The sequence below is a fragment of the Cydia amplana genome, chromosome 11 (genome assembly GCF_948474715.1).
Source record: "Cydia amplana chromosome 11, ilCydAmpl1.1, whole genome shotgun sequence".
Classification (NCBI taxonomy): Eukaryota; Metazoa; Arthropoda; class Insecta; order Lepidoptera; family Tortricidae; genus Cydia; species Cydia amplana.
Genome location: NC_086079.1, coordinates 12,053,329 through 12,080,721, shown reverse-complemented (window position 1 = coordinate 12,080,721; position 27,393 = coordinate 12,053,329). Strand labels below are relative to the sequence as shown.

The following is a 27,393-nucleotide window of genomic DNA, read 5'->3' as shown; positions in this document are numbered from 1 at the left end:
TAGCTTAATGAGAAATCAGATACGTCATTCGTCACATACTCATTGGAAAATCCGCCACCCCACCCTAGACATTGCAAAAGCTAGACAAACAAAACTCGACCACTCCGCCTAGGTGTAAGTAGTACCTACAGCGCGTAAACTACAACTACGTTCATACATACATACTATAGCTTCTCTGTATTTACGCGAGACGTCTCTTTTTGACTTGTATCACGTACTACGCCATACACACACACCAATACGATTTACGAGCTCTAACTACTCACTGGTTTCATTCATGTACCGAAACTAGACCTCCCTTTCTATCTCATTCAAGCGTACCTAGAACGACTAGTGTATGAGTGAAACGGCGAATCATTCGATGACACGAAATGGCGTTTGTTGAACCGAACGTCGCCGTGCGTCGTCAGCCGTCGGTCGAAGCGAAGTCTCGCTCCCTCGCGCATTGGCAGAGAACGCGTTAGACTTTCGAACGCAGTACGTACGCGAGCGTGTATGTCTCAATTATTGATGCAAAAGTTCCACGATGGTTGACCATAACGAGAGACTATTACAGGAGTTGCAAACGAAAAGTGGGAACAATGTTTGTGCCGATTGTGGAGTCGACGGTACGTGGAAATCAGTGATTATTTAATAGTGATAATGTTTTCGTTGTGAAGCGTGGTATTTCCATGGGGTGAATAGGCGGGGGGGCGTAAGTGCGTCCATGCTTTGGAGTTCAGTGACCTCGGGAGTAAAATGCTTTCAATGAAAATCAACATAGAATCACAACACGTTTTTGAGCAAGAGAATTAAAATAATCCTTTGCCAAATTTGGGTAACGTAAGAGCGGTAAGGAAGGATATTTACGTGAGTGTTGTCGGTTACGCTTATGATGCACGCTAATTGAAAATTGATTTTGTGTGACCATGCGAACCGGCTCTACTACGTATCTATTTGTCATTGTTTTGTACTTTTTCAATTGAAAACTGACCCGAATGCTTACGAATAGTCTAAGAAGAGGAGAAATTATCCTAAAGCTGCATCAAATTCGCCACCTAAAGTCTTTAATGGTTTCTAGACCCATTTTCTGATATCAAAGCTAATTTTAGTTGAAAGCAGACTCGCTTTTATTAGTGTTTAGTGCATTACACAACTGTTATGATTAAGATGACCAAAACATAGCGTGGTGTTTACGATGTAACAGAGGCCACAGTTGCATGTGTGTGTTGCTGCGTTATGACGTTCGCATCTACGGTTGCCTGTGTGCGTGAGCAACACGGATGTGTGTAGGGTAGGCCCAGCAATGCAGCTTCAGCAATAACGCCAATAACCTATCAGCTGGTCAGTCAATGCTAAACAGACTTGCATATGTAAGCAAGGTACTTACTCTCGGCTAAGCCGTTCACTGTAGCAAATAAGCTCTGCTGCCGATGACTCACCATTTGTTTGGGTGTGACTAGGCCTCTATACCTATAAAAAATTCAATTGCTTTCATGATTGTCGGATGTTGACGTATGTGGGCAGTTTAAAAACGGAAACGGGTAGGTTTTCTTCAAAACATGTATGTTTTGTTTGGCTTATGGTAGAGAATGGCCTATGGTAGTAAAGTGCGCTGTTGAGTACTTGTTGCGCAATACTATTGTTGTTTCAGTTAATTGGTAACAAAAAGCTGTAACTTATATTAATTACTCAAACAAAAAGCTATAATTTATATTAGATACCTGGGTCTGGGTTCGAATTGTGAAGGACTATTAGTCGGCAAACTAAGTCCACCTGCTGTCACTGGGCTCTATTCCACTTAAAAAACGCATGACATGGAACGTAAGGAAATAGAATAGTCTGTCAAGCCATTTCCGTCATTAGAAATAAGCGACAAATAAATAAAAATTGGCGCGAAAGGTTATCGTCCCATCTCCCATAGAAAATATGAATTTCGCGCCTTTTTCTGCTGACAAAGTTGTTTAAATAACTGTCTATACTTTATAAACAGAGCAGTTAAATGTTGCTTTTGTTTTGTTTAAAAATTGGACTACAGTTAAATACCTCACCAACGATAAAGTACTTATCTACAGGTACCATCAGCCGCAAAAGTGCATGGCGATTTTATCAATAAATTAATTCTCCATGCAATTTCGCAGATCACTGTACCTACTACCACCACATCGATGACATTATCAATTGAAATATGGAATAAGTATAAAGTTCTCCAAGTACGTAGGTAAGTTGGAGAACTTTGTATTAAAGATAGTTAAACTTAAGGCTTCGTCACACAGGCGCGTTTTCCGGGCAACATTTTCTTAAAACTAAAATATGTATATTAATAAATAAAAATATCCATAGGTATGTAACAAGCATAATGTGACTTATAATAAATGTGAAGAGTTGGTACAAAGTTGGAGCAATGTATTACTTAGGTTCGTTTTAAACAAAGCTAGAATCAAACTAAACTGTGTACGTATTCTAAAATATCACGAGGTATTGAAGGTATCCTTCAGAAATTCCGATAGCTATTAAGTACACTACACAGTACATAGTTTCGAATCCCTAAATCCCCTGTCAAATAAGACCTAAATCTACTTATAAACGAAAATGAGTAGTAATTATAGTTAGGTAACCTGCAAGTTGGGTTGGCTATAGTTCGTTTTTATTAGCATTAGAAAGAAGGTAAGCGATCTTGACATGTCTTTTAATTGAAAAACGCTTTTTAAAAATCAGTAACTTACACTTATGAAAGCAGAAGAATATAAATGATCGTATTAGATTCATAATTGTTACATATTTGCCGTGATTTATTTTTAAAACATGTTTTTCAATTAAAAGACACATCAAGATTGTTTACCTTTTTTCTAATGCTAAAAAAAACTATAAGTGACCATCCAATTTTGGTCTCGGCGGGAGGTCATTATTTTTAAACTGCCCTCGCGGTGTACATTTTAGGCTTTTGTATGCAAAATGCGCAAACAGTGCACCTGTCACACTCCATTATTTTGTTTGAAATGAAATTGGCCAGAAGAGTTCTACAGATTAGAACTATAGGCAGCTCAATAGTGAGATAGGTTACATAGAGCACTAATTACAAAAAGAAAAATATGGATTACATCATACAGACCTACGAAGTTATTTATTTCAATTGCTCTTAAGTGTAATACAATATTTTATCTTGCTAAAAATTATTATACAAACGAATGTCTATTTATTTACATACAAAACTTCTAGTCTAGACAATTTCATCAGTGTGCGTAAAGCACCATAACCAAAGGTATCACAGGTACTACATTCATAAAAGGCTGGCTATAATTTGTTTTTCAAAAAACACAATTTAACCGAATCACTATTAAAATTTCTAGCAACGAGTACTAGTACCAGAATAAATATAATATTATGTAGGTACAGGTACTTGAATATTCTTGTCCAATTTCATATTATTTCAGAATGTAATAAAATGTGAGCGATTCGATTCTATGGCGGCGGCTAGGTTCCTGTAGGTAACTAGGCCGTTTACATTTAATCAACTTTAATAAGTGAAGATATAATGTTTATCTTGATGTATACTCCTGTACCAACTCCGTGTCTTATGATTTGCGCTTATCACGCGCGTCACCCGATAACGAAATGCCACGCGTATAAACAAATGTTTTCGCTACGCTATACGCTACTACAATCCGAAGTACCTACCTTAACTACCTTTGTTTCATCGTTTATCGGATGAATATGTATATGGATAGCACGTAAGCATTCGTCTCGACCAAACCAGTATGTTAGTGATGGCATGGTGTTGGCTATGGCTTCAGATACCTTGCGACAAATCACATGTGACTTTTGATACATAGCGTTATTTGGTCGACACTCGACAACGTTGTATAAATCGCATGAGGTTTTTCGCAAGTTGTTTGGTTAGGTACATAAATACGCCTTACAGTATACCTATACCTACTGCACTAAAGCGCCTATAAACTATAATGCTAGGCTTTAAAACTTTATGGGCAACTAGAGTTTCTCTGAGAAACTAATTCTAGCAGATACCTAGTGCTCCAATAGAAAGATTACGAAGATAATAGAGTAGAAGATTAAGAAGACAAGTATAGGACAATCATTTTCCCTACGAAAAATCATTAAAAATTATCGTGGAATCTTATATAGGTGACTAAAAGGGAATAATTAAGATATTATTTGAAAATGAAAAGCTTTTATGAGTCCTTTGGTTGGTATGAATCAGGGATGTTGCGGATGCCGATTTTTTGACATCCGCGGATGCGGATGCGGATGCGGATTTTTAAAGGCTCACATCCGCGGATGCGGATGCGGATGCGGATGTCAAGATAGTACCATAAAAAACGTCAAATATTACATTTTAGTAATTTTTATTTCAAAAAACCGGCCAAGTGCGAGTCGGACTCGCATTCCAAGGGCTCCGTACAATAAGTCCCACTCACGCTTGACTGCTCATTTCTAATAGGTTTTTTGGTTAATGACTAAATTACCTAGCAGTCTAGCACTTTCGCCGATGCTAAGACGTTCCTGTACCGACCTGTTCCACATCCGCATCCGCATTACATCCGCATCGATTTTATGCGGATGCGGATGCGGATGCGGATGTTGAAAATAATGCGGAAGTTCCGCGGTTGCGGATGCGGATGCGGATATTCGCAACATCCCTGGTATGAATCTCGAGGTCACGAGCACGACATACTGGGTGGTTCCAGTGGAACGCTCGCTAGCTCTTGGGAATACATGGCCTACTTAGTCAATAACAAGGTGGGTTATCTACAGATAACCATCTACGAGTATTACATAGAAAACAATAAAGTAAACAATTCTAACGTCAGCCGTTCATTATTTGAAATGTCGTATCGATTTGTAAGGATTCATTAAGTAGGTAAATAAGTTATTTACCTGTTGCTAGAGTTTACTTCAAATATAACATGCTAGAAAATTATGTTCCACATATTACGTAACTACTTCAGTATTAAAGCTATATTTTTCCTGATAAAAAAAATAGATTCGTTGAATCAACACTAAGTATAGTATTACTATCAGAACTATCTTTAATATGACACAAATGCTTATAATTCCTTCCTTTTTCAGACCCTGACTGGGCTTCATACAACCTGGGCATATTCATCTGCATGCGCTGCGCTTCGATCCACCGAGGCATGGGCGCTCACATCAGCAAAGTCAAACACCTCAAACTGGATCGTTGGGAGGACTCGCAAGTGCAGAGAATGAGGGACATTGGGAACATCGTCGCGAGGAACAAGTATGAGGAGCGCGTCCCCCCCTGCTACAGGAGGCCTACGAAGAACGACCCACAGTAAGTATTTGCTGGACGCTCTGTTCCATAACTAGCCAAGTGAAACACCTCAAACTGGATCTTTGGGAGGAGTCGCAAATGCAGAAGATGGGGGACATTTGGAACATCGTCGCGAGGAACAAGTATGAGGAACGCGTCCCGCCCTGCTACAGGAGGCCTACGAAGAACGACTAACAGTAAGTATTTGCTGGACGCTCTGTTCCATAACTAGCCAAGTGAAACACCTCAAACTGGATCTTTGGGAGGAGTCGCAAATGCAGAAGATGGGGGACATTTGGAACATCGTCGCGAGGAACAAGTATGAGGAACGCGTTCCGCCCTGCTACAGGAGGCCTATTACGAAGAACGACCCATATTAAGTATTTGCTGGACGCTCTGTTCCATAACTAGCCAAGTGAAACACCTCAAACTGGATCTTTGGGAGGACTCGCAAATGCAGAAGATGAGGTACATTTGGAACATCATCGCGAGGAACGAGTATGAGGAACGCGTCCCGCCCTGCTACAGGAGGCCTATTACGAAGAACGACCCATATTAAGTATTTGCTGGACGCTCTGTTCCATAACTAGCCAAGTGAAACACCTCAAACTGGATCTTTGGGAGGAGTCGCAAATGCAGAAGATGTACATTTGGAACACGCGAGGAACAAGTATGAGGAACGCGTCCCGCCCTGCTACAGGAGGCCTATTACGAAGAACGACCCATATTAAGTATTTGCTGGACACTCTGTTCCATAACTAGCCAAGTGAAACACCTCAAACTGGATCTTTGGGAGGACTCGCAAATGCAGAAGATGAGGTACATTTGGAACATCGTTGCGAGGAACGAGTATGAGGAACGCGTCCCGCCCTGCTACAGGAGGCCTACGAAGAACGACCCACAGTAAGTATTTGCTGGACGCTCTGTTCCATAACTAGCCAAGTGAAACACCTCAAACTGGATCTTTGGGAGGAGTCGCAAATGCAGAAGATGAGGGACATTTGGAACATCGTCGCGAGGAACAAGTATGAGGAACGCGTCCCGCCCTGCTACAGGAGGCCTACGAAGAACGACTAACAGTAAGTATTTGCTGGACGCTCTGTTCCATAACTAGCCAAGTGAAACACCTCAAACTGGATCTTTGGGAGGAGTCGCAAATGCAGAAGATGAGGTACATTTGGAACATCGTCGCGAGGAACGAGTATGAGGAACGCGTCCCGCCCTGCTACAGGAGGCCTACGAAGAACGACCCACAGTAAGTATTTGCTGGACGCTCTGTTCCATAACTAGCCAAGTGAAACACCTCAAACTGGATCTTTGGGAGGAGTCGCAAATGCAGAAGATGAGGGACATTTGGAACATCATCGCGAGGAACGAGTATGAGGAACGCGTCCCGCCCTGCTACAGGAGGCCTATTACGAAGAACGACCCATATTAAGTATTTGCTGGACGCTCTGTTCCATAACTAGCCAAGTGAAACACCTCAAACTGGATCTTTGGGAGGAGTCGCAAATGCAGTAGATGAGGGACATTTGGAACATCGTCGCGAGGAACAAGTATGAGGAACGCGTCCCGCCCTGCTACAGGAGGCCTACGAAGAAAGACCCATAATAAGTATTTTTAGGGCCTCTGTTCCGTAACCAGTAGGTAAATTGAAGCATCTATGGAATTGCATTCATTGAGAGATATTCGGAACATTGTTACGCTACAGAAGGTCTACAAAAATCTACTCATAATAGATGTTTGTTAGATCTCCGTTACCAACAAAGTGATTTAGAGTTAGACCAAGAAAAGTCTGCAGCGATTTTGATAGCCCACGCAGTGCAAGTGTTATTTACACGTCATAAATTCATAAAAGTTTGACGTTAAAAATGACACTTGCACTGCGTGGGCTATCAAAATCGCTGCACACTTTTCTCGATCTGACTCTAGGTACCTCATGTAGCTCTGGGCTGGAACTAGACTGCTGGGATGATTGATAAAAGAAATAAGTTACATGGGATGAGTGTCATTGCTGCTGTTGCTGCTGGCTGACGAAGAACTTTATTGAGACACGGTTAAATGACACAGAGAAAAAAAGAAGTGCCAAACCGACAGTCATGTGGAAGGACTGCAAGCCACTATGTCACTATTGTGCCACTATCGAGCGGCTAAAAAGTGGACTGAATGACAAATAGCAAGCTTCTCTTATTAACGATCTGGAAATCAAAGTGCTGCACTTTTGCATATGTTTGAAGAAAACTCAAGAAATACGAAAATGCACTTGGTTGGACTTCCCCAAAAAGTTGCAAATTCATTTGAATTGTAAACATTGCTAATTTTGCAGGGTATTTGTAATAGTTATAGTGTTATATTACTGAGTTTTCCTTATCTTTAAACCACACGATATCTATCGTACTGTAATAAGTACCTACTTACTTAATGGTTTTACACAAACAATATAAAACATGGAGGCCGAGAAACCCGCAGACTGCTGACACACGCGATCATTTAATCTAGGCACCCACCAGTGTTGCAGTCAAGTTCACCGAATAAAGGAGAAAAATTGGAAACCGGTTTTTTTCGTACAATCTGCTTATTGAAAGTAGGTCGAGAATGTTGCTTACGAGTATGTCATTTCGGGAATAAAAACAAATGCGTAATACCTCGTTTATCAAAATCAGTTGAATAGTTAGACGTTACGGTGGAATTAGTAGATAGTCGGGTAAAAAAGTAAAAGGTTTAGGTACTACTGGTGCAGTTTTGAGACACCATTGACCAATTGATACTCATATTTCACAAGTTGCGCTTCTAAAATTAAAAAATAAAATAAAAATAAAATTAGATTATTAGATTTAGTAAGACCGTAATAGTTAAAACAAGAGTATTTGTCATAGGAACTTCGAGCATTTCCTGGCGAGTAATCCAATGGCATTTCCTGTAAAGCGTTCTTGACCGACTGACGTGGCGAGTGTTTGTCTGATGCACTAATGGGACCTAATGATCTAAGTTGTTTGTCTTTAGTGTCCGTGGCCGTGAATTGTGCATTGATAGTTGTTTTGTTTATTTGCAAAACAATTAAAACCATAATTAACATATATTAAACATAGAAAACACAAAATTTGTCAGACATTTGGTTTTTACAGGAACAGACGAGGTTTGCATGTAGGTAATCAAAATTATGAAAAGATCAAAAATGATGCTTTCTGAGAGTCTACGCATATTTTAGGAGTTCGTTTTAGTAACAATAATAAAATTATCTACTTCCCAATGACAGTGAAATAATAGTTAAGTATGTAAGTCGTGTATGTAACTCTAACTAATCGCGACCCGCCCCGGCTTCACCTAAACCTTCCTCAAGAATCACTCTATTGATAGATGAAAACCGCATGATAATCTCAAAGTCGTTTTTGAGTTTATCGCGAACATAAATACATACTCACAAACAGACAGACGAGCTGGGGGACTTTGTTTTATGAATGTAGTCTCTCTTTCCTCTTAAAGCCACAGTGCCCAACAGAGAAACAGCGTATGGTAACTACATAAGTTTTTTTTTGTACAGTAGATAATAGGAAAATGATAATTAATTCTTTACTAATCAAAAGTTTTGCGTGTAGGCAGAAACGCCCACAGGGGTGGAATGGATGTGTGTGACTCACAGTCTATTCATGGAAAGCACAAATCACTTGGAGAAAGCGATTGGGAAAACCGAATGTGGTGGTGGGGACTGACGCATATGTAAAACAAAAATATTAAGAAAACTACTAAGTACACACATAGCTGTAAATAGATATATAATATTCGTCGGTCTTTTAATTGGTTCATAAAATTTTAACCCCACACTGATTAAGTACAGACCACAATAACATTTACATGTAAGTAGGTACTATTTCGGTACTAGCTCATAGGCTAACAGGTTAAGAGCAACATTTTTCATATTAGTCGGTAAATTATCCTCAAGGGGGTGAAGGTTCCAGCAACAATATTCGGAGCATCGCCTGAACCCATATTAAGTCTAATCATTTATGAATATCTGTGAATATCTAAATATTTTTTTAATCCTGTTTTTTTAAGTGGCAATCTTCTTAAATTCTCATCAATCTAGCAGCAAAAGTAAGTCAACCCGTTTTACTTCCAGAGTTTTAATCGAGCAATGGATCCGCGCCAAGTACGAACGCGAGGAGTTCTGCCACCCAGAACGCCAGAGCTACCTCTCCGGCACCATGGAGGGGTTCCTCATGAAGAGGGGAAAGGAGGACAACCGCTACCAGCTTAGGAAGTTTGTGCTCAATGAGAGCGAAGACACACTCAAGTGAGTTTAAAAAAAGTTACACTGCATACATAGCTGTGCACCCCATTGGTAGACGTAGATACTTAATGTGTGACGCGAAGATATAAGGTGCCCAGATATTTTGAGCCTTTTTTTATAGCTTTGGCTTTATTTCATACGATGGATGAAACTTCATGATAAGACTTCATTGCGGGGAAAGCATGAAATTTCCCGCGGTGTCTCTAATTGACCAATCGGCGAAATCATCATTTAGCAGAAAGAGATTAAACTGTTTGTTCTATAGTTGCATTATGATTGAATGGGATTTCATTCAAAATGAGATTTAAAAAATATCGAAATGTAAAAATCAAAATTGGTTTACTACAATGTACAGGGTGGCCAACTTAGAGGTATACAACTTTTTTTGCCGCCATTTTAAGTTGGCGGTAAATATGACAGTTATTGCATGAAAATTAGTTTGTGTAGACTGTAGATACGGCAAATTTATTATGAAGCGTTTTACGACGGAACGCGTTTTAATCATTAAAAACAATAGAAACATTAAAAATAACGTTTCCCGGTCGATTAATTTCGAGAAACGGTGACATTGACTGGCCCCCAAGATCGCTCGACAGCTCCTGACTTTTTTCTGTGGGGCTATCTAAAGGGACGTGTCTATGCTAATAGGTCAACGAACCTTCAGCAATTAAAACAAAATATTCGAAACACTGTCGCTGAGATAACGCCAGAAATGTGTGAAACAGTGATGAAAAACGCGATGAAAAGGGTTCGCATCTGCCATGCTGCTAGAGGTGGACATTTGTCTGACATTATTTTCCATGTGTAATTGCTGACCCTACATATTATATTTAACAAGGAATACTTAATATTTTTTTATGTTTTATAGAATAAAATTTTTGGCCACCCTGTACTAGGTAACTACATAATAGCCTTTTGTAGACGTGAAAATTATAACTTTCAATATTCCCAATTTGTCATTATTTTTTCTCTTTCGTCATTTAAGCTCTTGTTCAGTAGCTTAATGGATGGAGACTTGTTAGTTTGACAGTCCCTATTAAATAAGTTACAGTCTCCATGCCAGCTTAAAATGCCTATTTAGATATTTGTTTTCGCTTCCCTGTTAATTTATGTAAATTATCCATACAATTTGTAAAATAAATGTAACGTGCTTTATTATATTACTCTTATAACAACTTTATTATGTCTTACTATAAATGCAAATCTCTAAAGAAAAACTTCTAAACGGATTCAAATTATATGGATAATGTTTTGCATGATATTTCTAACTTCTAATATCATCACAACCATTTAAATTTTCAAACGTCACTTCACTCATTCCCGACATCCCGTCATGATTCATTAATAATCCATATAAGTATTCTATTTTTGTTCACCGTATGTACCAACGGGATGATTGTTACTCTCCAAAAATAAATCTGTTCATATAAAATCACCAACATTGACGATTGTTTGATTCAGATAGGAAAATTAAATAAGAAAACGCTTAATCATTTTTCACTTTAGGTATAATTTATTTAAACACTGCAATGCTAAAACCAATAAAGACTTGCGCGAACATACATGACTAATACAACAAGCCAAAAGCAAAATGTTACGAAACAATTATGATGTAAAACAGGTAACAGATGATGAAATTACAATTGAATATTTTTAACAAAGACTTAACAAAAATAACAAATAATCAGAACGCGGAAAGTGATAAATCTAAAGATGAACTGGCGATTGACTTACCTCGGTTGCCGTGGTCTCAGATTGATAAGAGATTAAAATAGTCAAGGCAAGATAAAACCGTATGTACCTAGGTCAACAGGTACCGCGTCGTGACGTAGTTGATGTAACGAATCCCATCGGAAAAACTCCACGCAGAGTAAAGTAAATCTACGTAAAAACTGTTTAAATATTGACTGTAACTACGTAATTTTGAACTCATCGCCAACTTGACAACCAAGATAACGGCGTCACATTTTGGCACACCCATCTTAAATACCTGGTAAACAACACTATGGGGGAATCTTGTGAAATTGTGACGTCGCGTCGAGTTAGACATCCGTTTAGAGTAATTTTTGTGATGTCACTTAATGGGGCTGCCTTAATTTATTTATATCCTCAAATAGTTGACAAGCGAAAATGTAAATGGCAACTGAGCCGTCAATCTCATCATAAATTTAATGGTAGGTAAGTACCTACTTATAAAATTATTACCTTAAACTCATTGCAGCAGCATTGCAGAATCATGTGAAATCATATTTGTTTTTTTTTAAGTAGGTAAGTCCGTATACTTGTAAGTAATTGAAACGAAAATAATTTGGTGACGTTAGAAAAACAGTTTCAAAGCAGCAAAACAGCTATTATTAAGCTGTCAACTCATTCGAGCCAATGCGGAATACCTAATTTGTAACCATTAGTTATTTATTTGAATTGTGATATAACTAGAAAAACCTGGATCGTACCGCAATACCAACGCTAACTAACTCGTACGCATAAACAGGAAAATTGTAATGTTTCGTTGTATTCTCCTCGTTTTATGGCGCTTGTGTACTCGTAGGTACGTTCGCATAATTTTGATCGTAATGTTATGACAAAAATATTTGCGAGCATTTGAGATTATGAGCATGAAATAGGTGTAAGCACTAAATAAATGTAGCTTGATTGATACAAATTGACAACATTGCGAAATGATAGTGGTAATAATAAATTAAATTAGACCTTAAGGGGCTCCGAGAGTTGGTACTTTGATGATAGTAAACTGTATTCTAAGATTTCTAAGATATATACATACCTACATAGTATAGATAAATACTTTTTCATCCGCTCCACCCTATCCAATAATTATATTAAAATTAACAAATATTACTTTTTAATTAAGGTCTCTAATAAAATAATTAGTTTGAAATCACATCGCATTTGAATTTTTTTTTTCAGAAAATAATAGTCTAAACTCTAAACTCAAAATCTCCATGATCACTTAATAAATTAAATTCAAATTTTCTTACAAAAACGGTGCCATAGACAATATTCGACTCTTTTGTGATGTGCCGAAATTCTCCAAACATATTGTTTTCATTTATAATTAACAAAACACTCGACTGTGAAAGCACTGTAAGCAGAGTTTAAGCAGCTGGACATATACTCGTACTTTTAAGACAAGCGACATTTTATACATGAATGAGCGTTAGAAAATTTGTAAAAACAATGACTTCTTTTAAATATATACCTAATATAACTAATAGAAGTCGTGCTTCTGTTTTGTACCTAAACATTTGTTTAATAACCCAAAAACCGGCCAAGTGCGAGTCGGACTCGCGCACGGAGGGTTCCGCACCATGAACAAAAAATAGAGCAAAACAAGCAAAAAAACGGTCACCCATCCAAGTACTGACCCCGCCCGACGTTGCTTAACTTCGGTCAAAAATCACGTTTGTTGTATGGGAGCCCCACTTAAATCTTTATTTTATTCTGTTTTTAGTATTTGTTGTTATAGCGGCAACAGAAATACATCATCTGTGAAAATTTCAACTGTCTAGCTATCACGGTTCGTGAGATACAGCCTGGTGACAGACGGACGGACGGACGGACGGACGGACAGCGGAGTCTTAGTAATAGGGTCCCGTTTTTACCCTTTGGGTACGGAACCCTAAAAATTGCCGTAGCCTAGTAAAGTATATTTTGAAATGATGTCAATAATGTAGGTCTCGCTACTTATGCCCTGCTTGTCTAGGTATCACCACCCATCAGACGGCTGTAGCCGATCCGCGAGTTGTCTTGATCAGTTTTTCTCTCGGCTTCGCGATCGGATCAAAAACTTTGGTCGCTCGAGGTAAGGACGTGCTATTTAAAATTTAAACTAAACCAAAAAAATAAAAATTTTAATCAACAACAAACAGTTTGAGGTAAACTCTTGGTAATAATAATAAAAGTTAGCATCATACTCATTTCATTTTCATAATTATATCATTTTCATCAATCATTATCATCTTATCACATAATCCTTTTTGTGTAAACTAGAGTAAGTTCTAGTTAATCTATGTGTCCTAATGTAATGTCAGGTAGAGTATAGTTGATCATTGTAGAGGCTTAATAAATTAATAATAAACCTCTACATTATTTCATTGAGTTTTATTTGATTTATTTCAACCCTTACACGTTGAAACAGTACGTACGTATGACACTTTCCTAGAAGACAAGCATACTCTACCTGATCTTACTAAAACACGCAGTCAGCAAAACACGTGACCTGTCGCGAGTTTAACATTTTTTCCCCACCTCAAAAAGTGCACAGCGCCGCTTTAGAAGTTTTCACTTCATAAATATCTACGATGCCTATTCCTCAACCGTTACTCTATCATAATGCCAGTAGAGTCAATATCGAGATATTTTCAGTGTGTTGTTGAATATTTTGGTATCTGAGTGTAAGTACTTTTTTTAAGGTCTGTCTTTTGACTAAAGTGTTCGATCTTTCCCTCACGCCCAGGTATCACGTGAAAGAAAACAAAGAGCCAAAGGGAATCCTAAAGCTGTCGGAATTAAACGTCGCTTTTGCCCCCTTGAAAATCGGCCAGATGAACTCCATGCAACTCACATTCATGAAGGACGGCACCACCAGACACATATACGTGTACCACGAGGACCCAGAAGTCATCAATTGTTGGTGAGTACCTATGATTTTAAAACCGAAGTTCGCAAATCCTGCGAGCCTATATAGGCTTGGGTGCGACTTGCAATCCGGAGGTCGCGGGTTCGAACCCCGACTCGTACTAATGAGTTTTTCGGAACTTACTCGTATGTACGAAATACCTATCATTTGATATTTACCAGTCGCTTTTCGGTGAAGGAAAACATCGTGAGGAAACCGGACTAATCCCAATACGGGCCTAGTTTACCCTCTGGGTTGGAAGGTCAGATGGCAATGGCAGTCGCTTTCGTAAAAACTAGTGCCCACGCCAGTTACTGGGATTAGTTGCCAAGCGGACCCCAGGCTCCCATGAGCCGTGGCAAAATGCCGGGACAACGCGAGGAAGATGATGACCGAAGTTCGCAAAATGCGGACATCTTTCTCTATCACTCTAATTACCTATGCCTTAGTTGGAGATAGATGCCCGCAATTTGCGAACTTCGGTGTTTGAGATAGGCTCTTGAGAAATAGCCGTTATGACCACGAGGTCCGAGCAACTTGTATACTTGTATAGGTATCTAAGGATAATGAGTTGTCACAAAATTTAGAGATGGTGAGTTGGTAATATTTGCATTATGATATGAATACCCTTATACAAAAGTGTGGAGCGAATTAATTCAATTCACTTGAAGCTTTTTTTTCATATGTCGTTCTACCGTTTCGTGCCGATTTCGTGTCCGAGCCCACATGAAGCGTTAAAATTATATTTTTTTACTTGTGGTTATTTTTAAAACGTATGTTTATGTGGTACGAAAAATGCGCCAGTTTTGGAATTTAGCTAAACCTAATGATCTATTAAATAAAAATTAAAAACATGCGAAAAATTAATTTCCCTCGCACCTAAAATGGCGTACCATTGGGTTCGAAAATTAAAAAACACTATTATTTGCAGATAAACCCTACTTTCCATTATAATTGTTTATAAATAAGCACATAATCAGTATTATAATGGTACATGGTACGTATTTATAAGTTAAATTATCATAGAGAGAACGCACTTTTTAATTTTGTCACGCGAAAGCCTTCATTTTCACTCTAAAAAATTGCCACTCATGCCAAATCTAAACGCGCTTTTATTCACGAATAACTGTGATTGCTTCGTGTTTTTACTACCTTAGTCTACCGCAATACGTCAACGAAGGAGGTTTCGCGCTCTTGATTTACAAGTAATTTAGGTTCTCCTCACCGGAAAGGCACTTTGTCACGGTTACTACTCATTTTTATCCATTAAGTAATTTGGTGCTATATATATTGCAAAAAAATCACCTTGTTAATAATCTGTTAGCATTTTGGTATATCTTCATTACTTTTACTTGATGACATTCTAGCCTTAAAGACTATAAAGAAATTTAAAAAAACCGTCGAAAGTTCATTCCACTCCAATTCATCCCTCTCCATTTCTTCCAATATTGTCGGGTGAAGGAAATGAACCAGTTTGGAAGGAAATTAACAATATAATTTTGTATGACAGATGTGATACCTTTTTATGTTTTTAGCCCACAGCCCAAGAGTTATATACACACATACGCTCTTAAATCATAACTCCCATGTTTTGAAACGTATATATGTCCAATTCTCTCGACTTCGTTAGACCGTTTGACAGAGTTTTAGGATATAGGTTCTTATCTATACCCGACACTATGTCATGGGAATCCTGTTGGTTGTGGATATTGCATATAAATAAGCAGATAGGCGCGTAAGTAGGTTTTTTTTTGTCATGGCAAATATTGTAAGTATATCGGATAGATACATCATATTTCCAACATTTTATAAATGCGGAACATTTTGGACAGATGACCCGATTGAAACTTATCTAACGCCTATTAATGAAAAAAATATGCTAATTAAAATACTGAAAACTTTTGATAGTTCTTGAATAAAGCTCAAGAGCGAGTCCTCCGACGCCAGATATTTATGAGGAGGGTCTCACAAAGATCTGCTCCCGGGAGCCTCTTTTTGTGCTAAGTTAAAAATACAGGTTGGCCGTATCAGGGAAATTTCTTGTAACTTTGTAACCAAGGCCAAGCTTTAGAAAAATCTAGAAAGTTCATGAAACAATGGTCCAACACCATCTAGAACTGGAGAGGAGCGTCCTATTCCCACCCCTTTCTGCGAGTTCCGCAAAGAAAGAGCAAGCAGCTCGGAGCGTCCGATTGTGGCGCGCTTTCCTGCGAGGCTGAAAGCCGAGCTTTCGCAGGAGAGTAGACCTTAAATTGTTTCAATGCCCAAATGCAACCGATGCCGAAAGCCGGGCTCCGCAAAAGGTGTTAATAATTTCTTTTAACTATTAGCAGCGGGCACAATCGTGCGAGGTCAAAGACTAAGCTTCAATGGAGCTGACCTCAAACAAGAACCAATAGCCGAATGTATTAAAAAGCAAGGCCGAAGGCCCGGGGGAGCTTCAGATAGGGGCACATTTCCGTGCAAGGCCAAATATCAATCTGCAAGAGAGCAGAACTTTGCTAAGTGAGGCCAAAGGCCGAGGTCCGCATAAACTCTGAAGGCCCAGTCCGTCTGATCACGTTGCGCTTCCATAGAAGACCTAACTTGAGAACTACGAGAGCTTGAAATTTAACCAATGTGATCTCGGACCCTCCTGCGGCTTGACCTTTGCATTTTTCCTCGAAAGTGCGACTTGTTGAGTCTACAACCCTATGGAGTTTGTTATTTATAATACGTATTTTGATTATTGGGGCGTACTCGGCCTTTGGCCTCTATTTACACAGGGTTTTGTGTTTCGTAGAGTACGCTCTTCGATCTCCAATGGCTTTAGAGCTCAACATCGTGTTTGCGGTCCGCTAGTTTGCTTTTTAATACACAACTATTTGTTCGTCTCCAGCTCTGCTGTCCTGCAGCTTTACCTCGGCCCGCCGTTCCCTTTGAAACGGCTTATCATGGTCGTGTCCGAAATATAATATTCTGGCCCACTTCATTATTTAAAAAAACAGCATCTGCCCTTTACAAAGACGGCTAAGTCACATTACCTACATCGATACTGGATACTTTAAAATTATACCTCAGTTCTTTCCCGAATAATATATTTTATCATAAATAACGATTGTTTTTTATAAAAAATTGTAGATAATTTAAGCTTTTTTAATTTCATTTATGTAAGCAGTTTTTTACATTACAAATCTCATTATTATATGTTTCTAGTTCTGACAAATAATGAGACCGAAAACGATTACCGAAACATCGTAAAAAGTATTGTTAAAAAGTAGGTTATTATACTAAACAGGTCAACAGGGTAGATATACTTTTAAAAAGCCAAGATATTTATGGTTCCATCGTTTAAAATATTATCACTTTGATTTTGAGCAATAAAGTTAATTTATATTTAATCTAATTTCATTTCCTTCTATTCGTGTTTCATTACCTTCCCTTGCTTTTTCATTTCCATCTGTGCCTTCATTACATTCCTTATTTGTTTTCCAAAAGTATAACTAGTATATAGGTGCCTTTCTTAAAATAATATACACAATACGTATACACATTCACAATATCAAACTCTACACTGTAACTTCAAAATAAAAAAAATCTCCAAAAAAGTGGCAAATCGGCACGAAACGGTAGAACGACCCATGAACTAAATAGTCTTCGTTCGCTCTCAATTAAAACTTTCAACGTTTCAACCCTATATTATATTCGCGCCGTCAAAAATTGAATTACAAAATACTTTAGACAGTGCCTTGTTTATCTTATTATAACTATTATAATAATTAAATTATAAATTTATTTGTTGGTCTGTGTAGTGACACTAGAGACCATTTCATTAGTGCCTAGATATACGTCTTAGATTGAATGTAAGTAACGTTAAATTTTAACAAGGTCAAATAAGGTATCACACTAATAGTCTGCGGTTGCTGAAATCCCTCGGGAAGGAAAACAACGTTATGTTATCGATTAGGCTGCGGTTTCCTGTTTCGTAAATATTTCATTAAAATTTAATTTTGTTTCTAGATTTTAATGACACTTAGGGCCACTTGCGCCATCCAGGGTTATCCACTAACTCGAGGTTAACCGGTTAAACCCGGAGTTACCAATACAAATGAACTCCGAGTTAGTGGCTAACACTGGATGGTGCGAGTACCTACCCCTTAATTTTGGTTTAAACCCTTTGTTCAGGGGTTATCAACCTTTTTGTGCGTCTAATTTTTATTCTCTTTATCTGAAAGGCATTTTGCGCCCCTTGCCATTTCGTTAGGCTTCCCTAGGGAGCAAGCCCTACTAGATGGGAAGTCCTGTCTTAAGATATATAAATATATAGAGAGAATATTGATGTATAAACAATGGCTGAATGCAGAATTTGCTAAGTTGAATATTTCCTGGGTAGTAAATTATCATCAGCATGTTTAATTAATTTTAAAATTTAAGATTAAGAGTTTTTTTAATTTTAAGATTTGTTGGTTGTAAGTACTAAAATTTATGGATCTTATGGATTCGAAATAAATTAATTGAATTGAATTTAATTTAATAAACGGCAAATTCTTTTCGGAATTAAATAAGGAATATTGTTGCCATTTAGCATAAAATTGTACCTATAATTTATGAACAGCAAATCTAAATAAATATTTTATTGAGAATAATTATTTATCTACAATTTTTGAAATATCATGTAAGTGACATGTATTTGTATACATTGGTAACACTAGGGTAGCTCTTAATAGACAGGAAACAGATGTTCCTTTTTGTAGGTTAGTGTAACTTGAGCCTTGTACGGAGGGCAGGGTAATAAGAGTGCGCATGGCACTTGTTTCAATCTATTGAAAACTCAGGTACAGTCATGGTCTATCGACACGGTCAAAGAACTAAAAATATGTATACGTGAATAGATATTTTAGACCCTTTATCCGTATCGAATTGTTAGACCTTGACTGCATCATCGGCGTACCTGGAACTTTATGGAATCAAGGATTACAGTGGATTGTAATTTGTGTCTAATTCATAGAAACAATTGACGGCTAGTTTTTTTTTTGTAAAGAGTAAATAGGATTTGTTTCATCACTGAAAACACAGGTATTATACCGCCTACCTGGACCTTCATGGGATCATAGAATTCATTATAATTCCTACTAACAAACACTGGGTAATAATATACCTACCTACATAATGTATTATTACCGCTCAGTATAAACTAAACCCAAAAGAGATTAAATAAACCCGTATTCTATGTGCTATGTGGCAGGGACAAATACCTACTTTATTGATATACGCACGTACTATCACATTATTAACAGTAACTTTAAATTCTACATTTAGGTACCATGTATTTACACTAAACTTTATGTAATTGCATTGTTTAACGATTAAAGTCACTTTAACCCCTTAATCAGTCAGATAAGCTGTCACAGCTGTTGTTGAACCAAAACAAACCGAACGACCGCAGACTTTCTATAAATAACTTATTGTTTATATATTCGTTTCAAGGGAATACCAAATCGCTCGTTTGTAAATAGGAAGTTTCACTGGCCAACATGTACCTACGGAAAAATACTGAGACATATTGACAAACAAAATTTATTTGGCATGCAACTAGGCCCCAATAGCCCAAATAGGCCCCGGCTTTGACGCGCCGCCACTGGTATGTGTATATCAAGAGCGATTGCGAGCGACACTGTTTCTCCCAAACGTGTGTTACGTTTGGGAGAAACAGTGTCGCTCGCAATCGCTCTTGCCATATTGAATTCTCAGAGATGCGAGATGGATATACACATACCAGTGGCGGCGCGTCAAAGCCGGGGCCTATTTGGGCTTACATATTTCCACAGACCAACCCCTATAGACCGACCTTATAGGACTACTCGCGGTCATCGCCCGTATGGTGTATAGGTCAAATATAAGATTGTTCGCGCACCGCTCCGATCAGTTGCGCCCAAGGTTACGACCTGTTAGCAGTATGCACGAGTCTAAGAAAATAAATCGTAAACTATTGAATTCATTGGGAAATCATGGGATATTGCAGCGTAAAATGGTCTGGCAAGTCATCTAAGACTTCTACTTACGAAACAGATGGAATAACATCCCACAGGAAAGTCAAATTCATTATTTCATTGAATAATGTTTCTTGTCCGCGGGGTTCATTTTATACTGGTCAGTAAGCAGAGGCGAAGTATGTCCGTCCCTTTTCGTCAACTTGAAAATGCAATGCGCTATCCCTTTCCCTTTCGACTAGTGATGTGACGACGATGGTTTCGTCAGTTGCGGAAACTTCGTGCTTCGTCATACCGTATTGTACCATTTTAGACATAATATATAGGTAATATGTTGTGTAAGTTTTTTTAGAATCTTCTAGGCCAGCGGAGCAGTTAGACCGCATGTCACGAGATGGACCTGATGATGAACTTCAAAGAAGTGCGAGGGAACGCGGTGTTGGTTTGTGATAGACAAATGTTGTATGGGTTTTTTAGAATCCTCTAGGTGAGCAGTTAGGTCTCATGTCACGAGATGGACCTGATGATGAACTTCAAAGAAGCGCGAGGGAACTCGGTGTTGGTTTGTGATAGACATATGTTGTATGAGTTTTTTAGAATCCTCTAGGTGAGCAGTTAGGGTCTCATGTCACGAGATGGACGTGATGATGAACTTCAAGAAGTGCGAGGGAACTCGGTGTTGGTTTGTGATAGACATACGTTGTATGGGTTTTTTAGAACCCTCTAGGTGAGCAGTTAGGTCTCATGTCACGAGATGGACCTGATGATGAACTTCAAAGAAGTGCGAGAGAACTCAAGAGTTGATTTGTAATAGGCATATGTTATTGGTCCATTTGAATATGTTTTCAATACAACCTTCTATGACCTTAATAAAACGGACAAAAGAAAATAATTGTACCTATGAGATTTTGGCGACACTTTTTTCTCGTATCGAAAGAGATTGCGATTCTGAGTGGAAATAATATAAAAATTCTAAACTTTAAAATTCAAGTTCTGAGTACTTTAAACAGAAATGCCCTAATATGTTAAGTAAAAATTTCAGGTACATTGTTAAATTACTCAATCAAATATTAAATTAATCAATATAATTATTAAGTAAGTTTACTCTAAGTATACTAAATTGGCATTAAATTGGTAACAATTTTACCACAATAAATTTCGGTATCACTGGTAGTAGTACCCACTACCTGTAGTGAACATGTCCCATCCCTACGCGTACACGTGTTAGCGCGCCATGTTTGGAACGACCAATCGCAACGCCGTGAGCACCCCTCCCGCACCTCACAGTTTGGTGATTTGCGTCGGGAACAAAATGGCCAATATTAGGTTTCTATAGGCGGTGTTCTGTGCATATTTCCTTTACAACTCTGCTCAAACGTCCAAAAACAGACAAGCCGGTGGGAATCGGCTTTTATGGACGCGCCGCCACTGACAAATTTCGATTTTTGAAGTTCGCGGAAGTACAATCGTAGAGAGCTCGGCAACGATGAGAACCACACTGACTTTCCGGTCTGTGGTTAACTGGTTACTGACGTCAATTATAAGGCTTTTAATTCGTTTTAAGACGTCAATTAATTTGTTTACTCAATCAAGTATTGTTTAGAAATAAAATGTGATTCATTTTAAACCACTACACGTTCGACGACTTTCGTCTGCTTTACGAATAAGGAAACAATTACCTAAACAACCTGTTGGCAAATTTCTACTTACAAAATACCTGGAAATGCTTGATGACTTGATGAGTCTATCGGAAATTAGGCTACTATGCGGTCTCGATAATAGGGCAACCGAAACTGTCATATACTTAATTACTTATTTACCTCTACTTAATAAAATATTTTAAACAATAATAATTATAATAATTTAGCCATTTATTTCCAATAGAAAACGATACATGATGCATGATTCATTATAAAAAAACATTAATTTATACTATTTACATTTTTCAGTAAATTAATCTAATTAAGATCTAATTTTATGTAACTATTTTTTTTTTTCGATTATATTATATGTACATTTGTTATCTTATTGAAATATTTGTTAATTTATATTGCGATTATAATAATTTAAATTGGATGTCCATTTATGGACATAGGCCTCATTTTAAACAAAGTGAAACTAAATCTAACATTAACAGATGTAATCTTGAATATATTTAGTCTAAAAGGCGGGTCCAGGACATTAAATATATAATGCTTGATTAAAATAATATTGTAACCTATGAAACCACACTTTTTTACACGCCGTGCGTTATCGTTGCTTATAGTACTTCGCAAATAGCCAATAAAATACTCAATATTTCTTCCAGGTACATGGCAATACGCTGCGCGAAGCTCCACCTCCTCCAAGTCGCGTTCCCCTCAGCACCACAGTCAGACCTAATCCTCCGTTTGCCCAAGGACTTCGCCAGAGAAGGTTGGCTCTGGAAGACCGGGCCAAGGTCTTCAGACGCCCATAGGCGACGCTGGTTTACATTAGATCAGAGGAAGCTTATGTACCATGATGAGCCTTTGGACGCTTACCCGAAAGGAGAAATCTTTATTGGTATGAAATTTATTTTCTCTCTTATTTTGTTTATTTGCTCAAAAATAAAACATACTACTTCTCCGCATAACCACAAATCACCAGAATCACAAATTTTATATCAGCAAAAACATCGTAGGGGAAAGCATAGAACCTTCTGGGACGCCAGCGTTTATCCCCGTGCTTTTGAGGCAGTTGTCTTCGAAAGGATCTCTTATTATGTCTGGCGGTCGGGACAAAGCCGGCCAGTCGGCAATCCACTTGGGCTACGGTTTAGATGGGAACTTCAGGGAAAACTTTGATGCCAAACCTAATCGAATGCCATTACTATGTTTATGCACTTTCACAATGTTTCACATTAACTCTAACAGAAAACAAAACGAAGGTTATGGGAAATTCTGCCAAGGGCTGAATGTAGACCTCTCTAGTTCAGTCTGGATTAAAATAATGCCGTTGAAATCAAGGTAAAAGATAGTACGTTCCTAGTAAACATACGTACTTGTAATTTGAACTTGAACTAATACTATTTTCAGGCCACGAATCCAACGGCTACTGCATCAAAGTGTCCAACACCGGCAACGGCTGCAAAGAAGCGCGCTTCTCGTTCCAACTCGTGACGCCGGAGCGGACGTACTGCCTCGCGGCCATCTCGCACGAGGAGCGCGCCGGCTGGCTCGTCGTGCTGCAGCAGGCCATCAAACGGCCGTTGTCGCCACAGGACTCCACTAGTGAGTGTTTCACCATTGTTTTTCTTGTTGGAATCAGATGTGTACAAGAAAAACCAATATAGACTCTTTTTGTCTTAGCAATGGAGTCCAAATCCTGCCATACCATCACCGGGTACCTATAAGTTGGTAGTTCCTCGTCGCTGTATAATATATCGATACTGAGCCTTATAATACTTGTTTCAGTTGAGGCGACACTCGTCCGCAAGCGCACCACGTCGAACTCCACAATGAGTATATTCTCAGGAAGGTAGTCGCACTGTCCACTCTTATGCCACAGTCGTAAGAGGGACCGATGCCGCACATTTCCAATCAATATGATTATTTCGTATTCCATTCGAACCTGGAATATTTTTCAATCTTTTCTAATTTTTAAATGAATATTTTAGTGTAAGTTTGATAACAAAAATATTTATTTGATTTTATAGAATTTAACAATACATTTTATAGTCGTTATTGATTTGTATTAGATTGAAATTGCCAAATTATACATTTGACGTGTACTTTTATTTAAGACATTTGTATAATAATAGACGAATTAATTATAACAGACTAAGAAGTAGAGTAATTTATAAAAGTGTCGATTAAAAACAAGATGGCGCTGTACGGTGTTGTGTATATTAAAATACGGCGTTATGCAGTGGCATCTAGTGATTAAGGCGATATTTTCGGTATAAGTACGTCTCCACTTCTTTAGTCTATTATAATATTTATAATTCATCTTACCCTATATGATATAATATAATCATATATTTCAGATAACTATCAATATTTTGTCTTCGTTATTATGTTTTAAAGTCATGTGTTTACATAAATCAAGAATGTATGCTGTTCGTATTTAATACAATGATGACTGAATGTTAAATTATTATCATTTTATTGTTTAACTCTCATATTAGTGTAGGTATATGAACGTGTTTGCGTACACTTAGAGAATACTGGCTATGCGCACAATCTATATGTTTTACTTAAGCTTTATCTTTATCAAAATAACAATACTTAATCAATAATCTTGCACTTTTAAACTATGTATAATGTTCGTTCGGGTCTATATTAAATCGTATTAAACTGTAAACTAAACATAATAGTTATATTAAATAACTGTGCTCTCTTCTTCATGGTTAAAAGACATACTACAGGGAATTTGTATATTGAATAACTTTAAATATACGTAGTTATGTAATAATGGGAGTAACACAAGTAATTATGAACTCAAGTAACTTCACTGACATCTTACATTTGAGTAACAACATCATAGTCTATAAAAATATGGACGTATCTTTGTTAGTGATATTCCTCATCATAACTAAGATTAAGAAACAATAATCATCATATTTATAAGGATTAGGCAAGTTTAACGTCGTGACCACCTATTTATATCAAAATCAGCGCTTTATTTTTAAACACTGAGCTTTAATTTCAATATTATTTGTGTTATTTACTATAAAATTAAAAGGATTATCACAGTTCTATTAAAGTTGTAAAATTATAATGGTAATAGAAACGGAGTGAAAAACAATGGCGCTCATCCGTAAAAAATAAAGGAAAATTAATAAAACCTACAAATTTCAAAACATCGTAAGTCTAGTAGCCTGAATAATACAAACACAAAATCATTACGATCAGTTTTCGAATTTTTAAATAATGGTTATTTAAAAATTCGAAAACTGATCGTAATGATTTTGTGCGAGTTTATACAATATTTGTACCAATTGTACCCTTAAAAGTGAAGGATAGTGTATAGTCAATATTTATATCATTTGAATCAAATGAAATTGATTACTTGATTTATGTAATTAGCTCAATTTTTGGCTCTTTTAAAACAAATGTATGAATTAGTAATAATTGTTTAAGTAACTTTTTTCGTCTCGTAAGATTTAGTACCTACTGTAAATCTGAGCAATAAAAATGTTTTAAATAAATTAACAAGCAATGCTTGCAAAATGTTTAGCTTTTATATGTGCTTGTCTATATGATTTGTTATAATAGTGCTAGGTAGTGTGCATTATAATGGTTAGCCAACAACGTTTTATTAGAAAAAATCTAATTAATTTCGCTAAATTATTGTTGGTACAGCTATTAAAAAGTTATTAGACAAAACTAGTTAGAAATCGATACATAATCGACTTTTTGTAGTTTAGCTTAGCAATACTCTTTTGTTGTGTTAAAAGTTCGTATAAAGTGTTCTGACTAAGTTATTTATATAATCATCACATTATAATAAGCCGATTAAAAATCAAAGCTAGGAGACTACCAAAAATAAGGTAGGTTTAATATTTTTATTATAAACGGTATACTATGTAACACTGACGCAGGAGGAATAGCTTAAATAAGTAGCATAGAGTGTATGAATATGATTCATCTAGGTAAAATTCGACTTCTGTAAAAAGAGCTCCGAAGCCATGCAGCATGTTGTACGCTCTTGGGAGCTTTTTTAATCTTTGTCGTCTTGTGGAGTTGTGGAGTGTTGCGTGATTGCATTGTAATTAGGAAATTCTAGACTAGCACTTATCACCGACAATTAGAAGGCTATCGGTTTGTGTACATGGTCATTTAGTAAAAATACTTAAACCTGACGCAACACGTGGCATGCTGTGACAGAGATCATCTTGTTTTTGGACGCACGTGTAGAATGTGACTAACTGTTGACATTTTTCTTCAAATAATAAGAAACTCGATGTCACGAAAATAAATCGATTTAGAGACAAATGTTTGACTTAAGTTTTTTGCTTGGATCTGCAAGTAATCTAACGAGTAAAATGTGTTCAAAGCCGGTTTTGGATATATGTATGTATACCTATTGTAAAACTAAACTATTGGTCACTATGTATCATTAGCTTAGTTCTGTAGCTAAGCTAAACTGTAGAATATTTTAACTGTTTTTTTCGCTTAGTATTTTTCCGAAACTCGTCACGAGTCATGTAGACAGAGGGCCTACCGTGAACAACGAAATACGCAAACTGCGGGCATCTTTCTCTTTCTCTTAATTAAGGCAATTAGAGTGTCAGAAAAAGATGCCCGTAATTTGCGAACTTCGGAGTTCGCGGCAGGCCCTGAGAAATCAGCATCGCAGTAACTGCGTACCTATACCAATTAGTTTAGAACTAAGCTAATGTCCAAACCATTAATTTTGTGAACTAGTAATTTAATTACATTGAATCGCAATAACTTTCTACATATTTACGTAGCTACAGTTAAGGCGTAGCTTTACAATTTATTATCAAACTAGCCATTAGGTTTAGTAACATAGTGAAATTAAATAGTTAAAAGCATTTAGACAATTAATTTAACCACAAGAGCAAGTAATGATTCCTATGTAATGTACAATTTTTTTTACTGTCAATAGTAAGATTTTCTAGTTTTTATCGAGGACATAAAACATCCGTCTTGGAATTGTAATCAATAAACGCTTTGTGCAGAGGCAAGTAAATAATAAAGAATAGGTAATCTCTGTACAATATATATAGATGGCGTGACATTAGCAAAATTTCAGTTTCAATATTTTTTTATATTGTGCTTTGACGTCTGTTAACTGGGTGAAGATAAATAAAAATATAGCCAGTTAACTCATAATATAATTTTACTAATATTTTTATATTAGGTATTCCTTTACCACTACGACGGTTGAGTGTGACTCCCTGTGAAATAACCCACATTCCCGTTTGTACGTCATAACGCCATCTACATTCTAATTCGCCAATCAATATTGAACTAATAAAATTAGAGATTATGGTTTTATTGCAAGTATTGCAACGCCATAGATGGCGTACCTATTCATGTATAGATACATGAATGGCAAATGCCACTTAGTACAGAGATGTCCAATCTCATAGTTTACTCGTCTTTGACGCCGTATAAACAGTATCCCTATAACTCATTTGCCACAAGTAATTCTAAGTTGAACGACCGTATGTGATGTGTGTAAACCCCCATCTAGACGGACCAAGAACTGGCATGCGATTTTCTTCATAGCGGTATTT

At 37.3% G+C, this 27,393-nt stretch overlaps 1 protein-coding gene across 1 annotated transcript; it reads left to right on the top strand.

The window, feature by feature from the left end:
* Positions 1 to 413: 413 nt before the first annotated feature.
* LOC134652497 (arf-GAP with dual PH domain-containing protein 1-like) lies at positions 414 to 24,029 on the top strand. The gene is made up of 7 exons (XM_063507691.1): positions 414 to 608; positions 5,068 to 5,293; positions 9,390 to 9,563; positions 14,035 to 14,211; positions 22,474 to 22,709; positions 23,222 to 23,416; positions 23,600 to 24,029. The coding sequence occupies exons 1-7, from the start codon at positions 527 to 529 to the stop codon at positions 23,665 to 23,667; spliced, it is 1,158 nt and encodes a 385-aa protein (XP_063363761.1). The 5' UTR covers positions 414 to 526; the 3' UTR covers positions 23,668 to 24,029.
* The last annotated feature ends 3,364 nt before the right edge of the window (positions 24,030 to 27,393 follow it).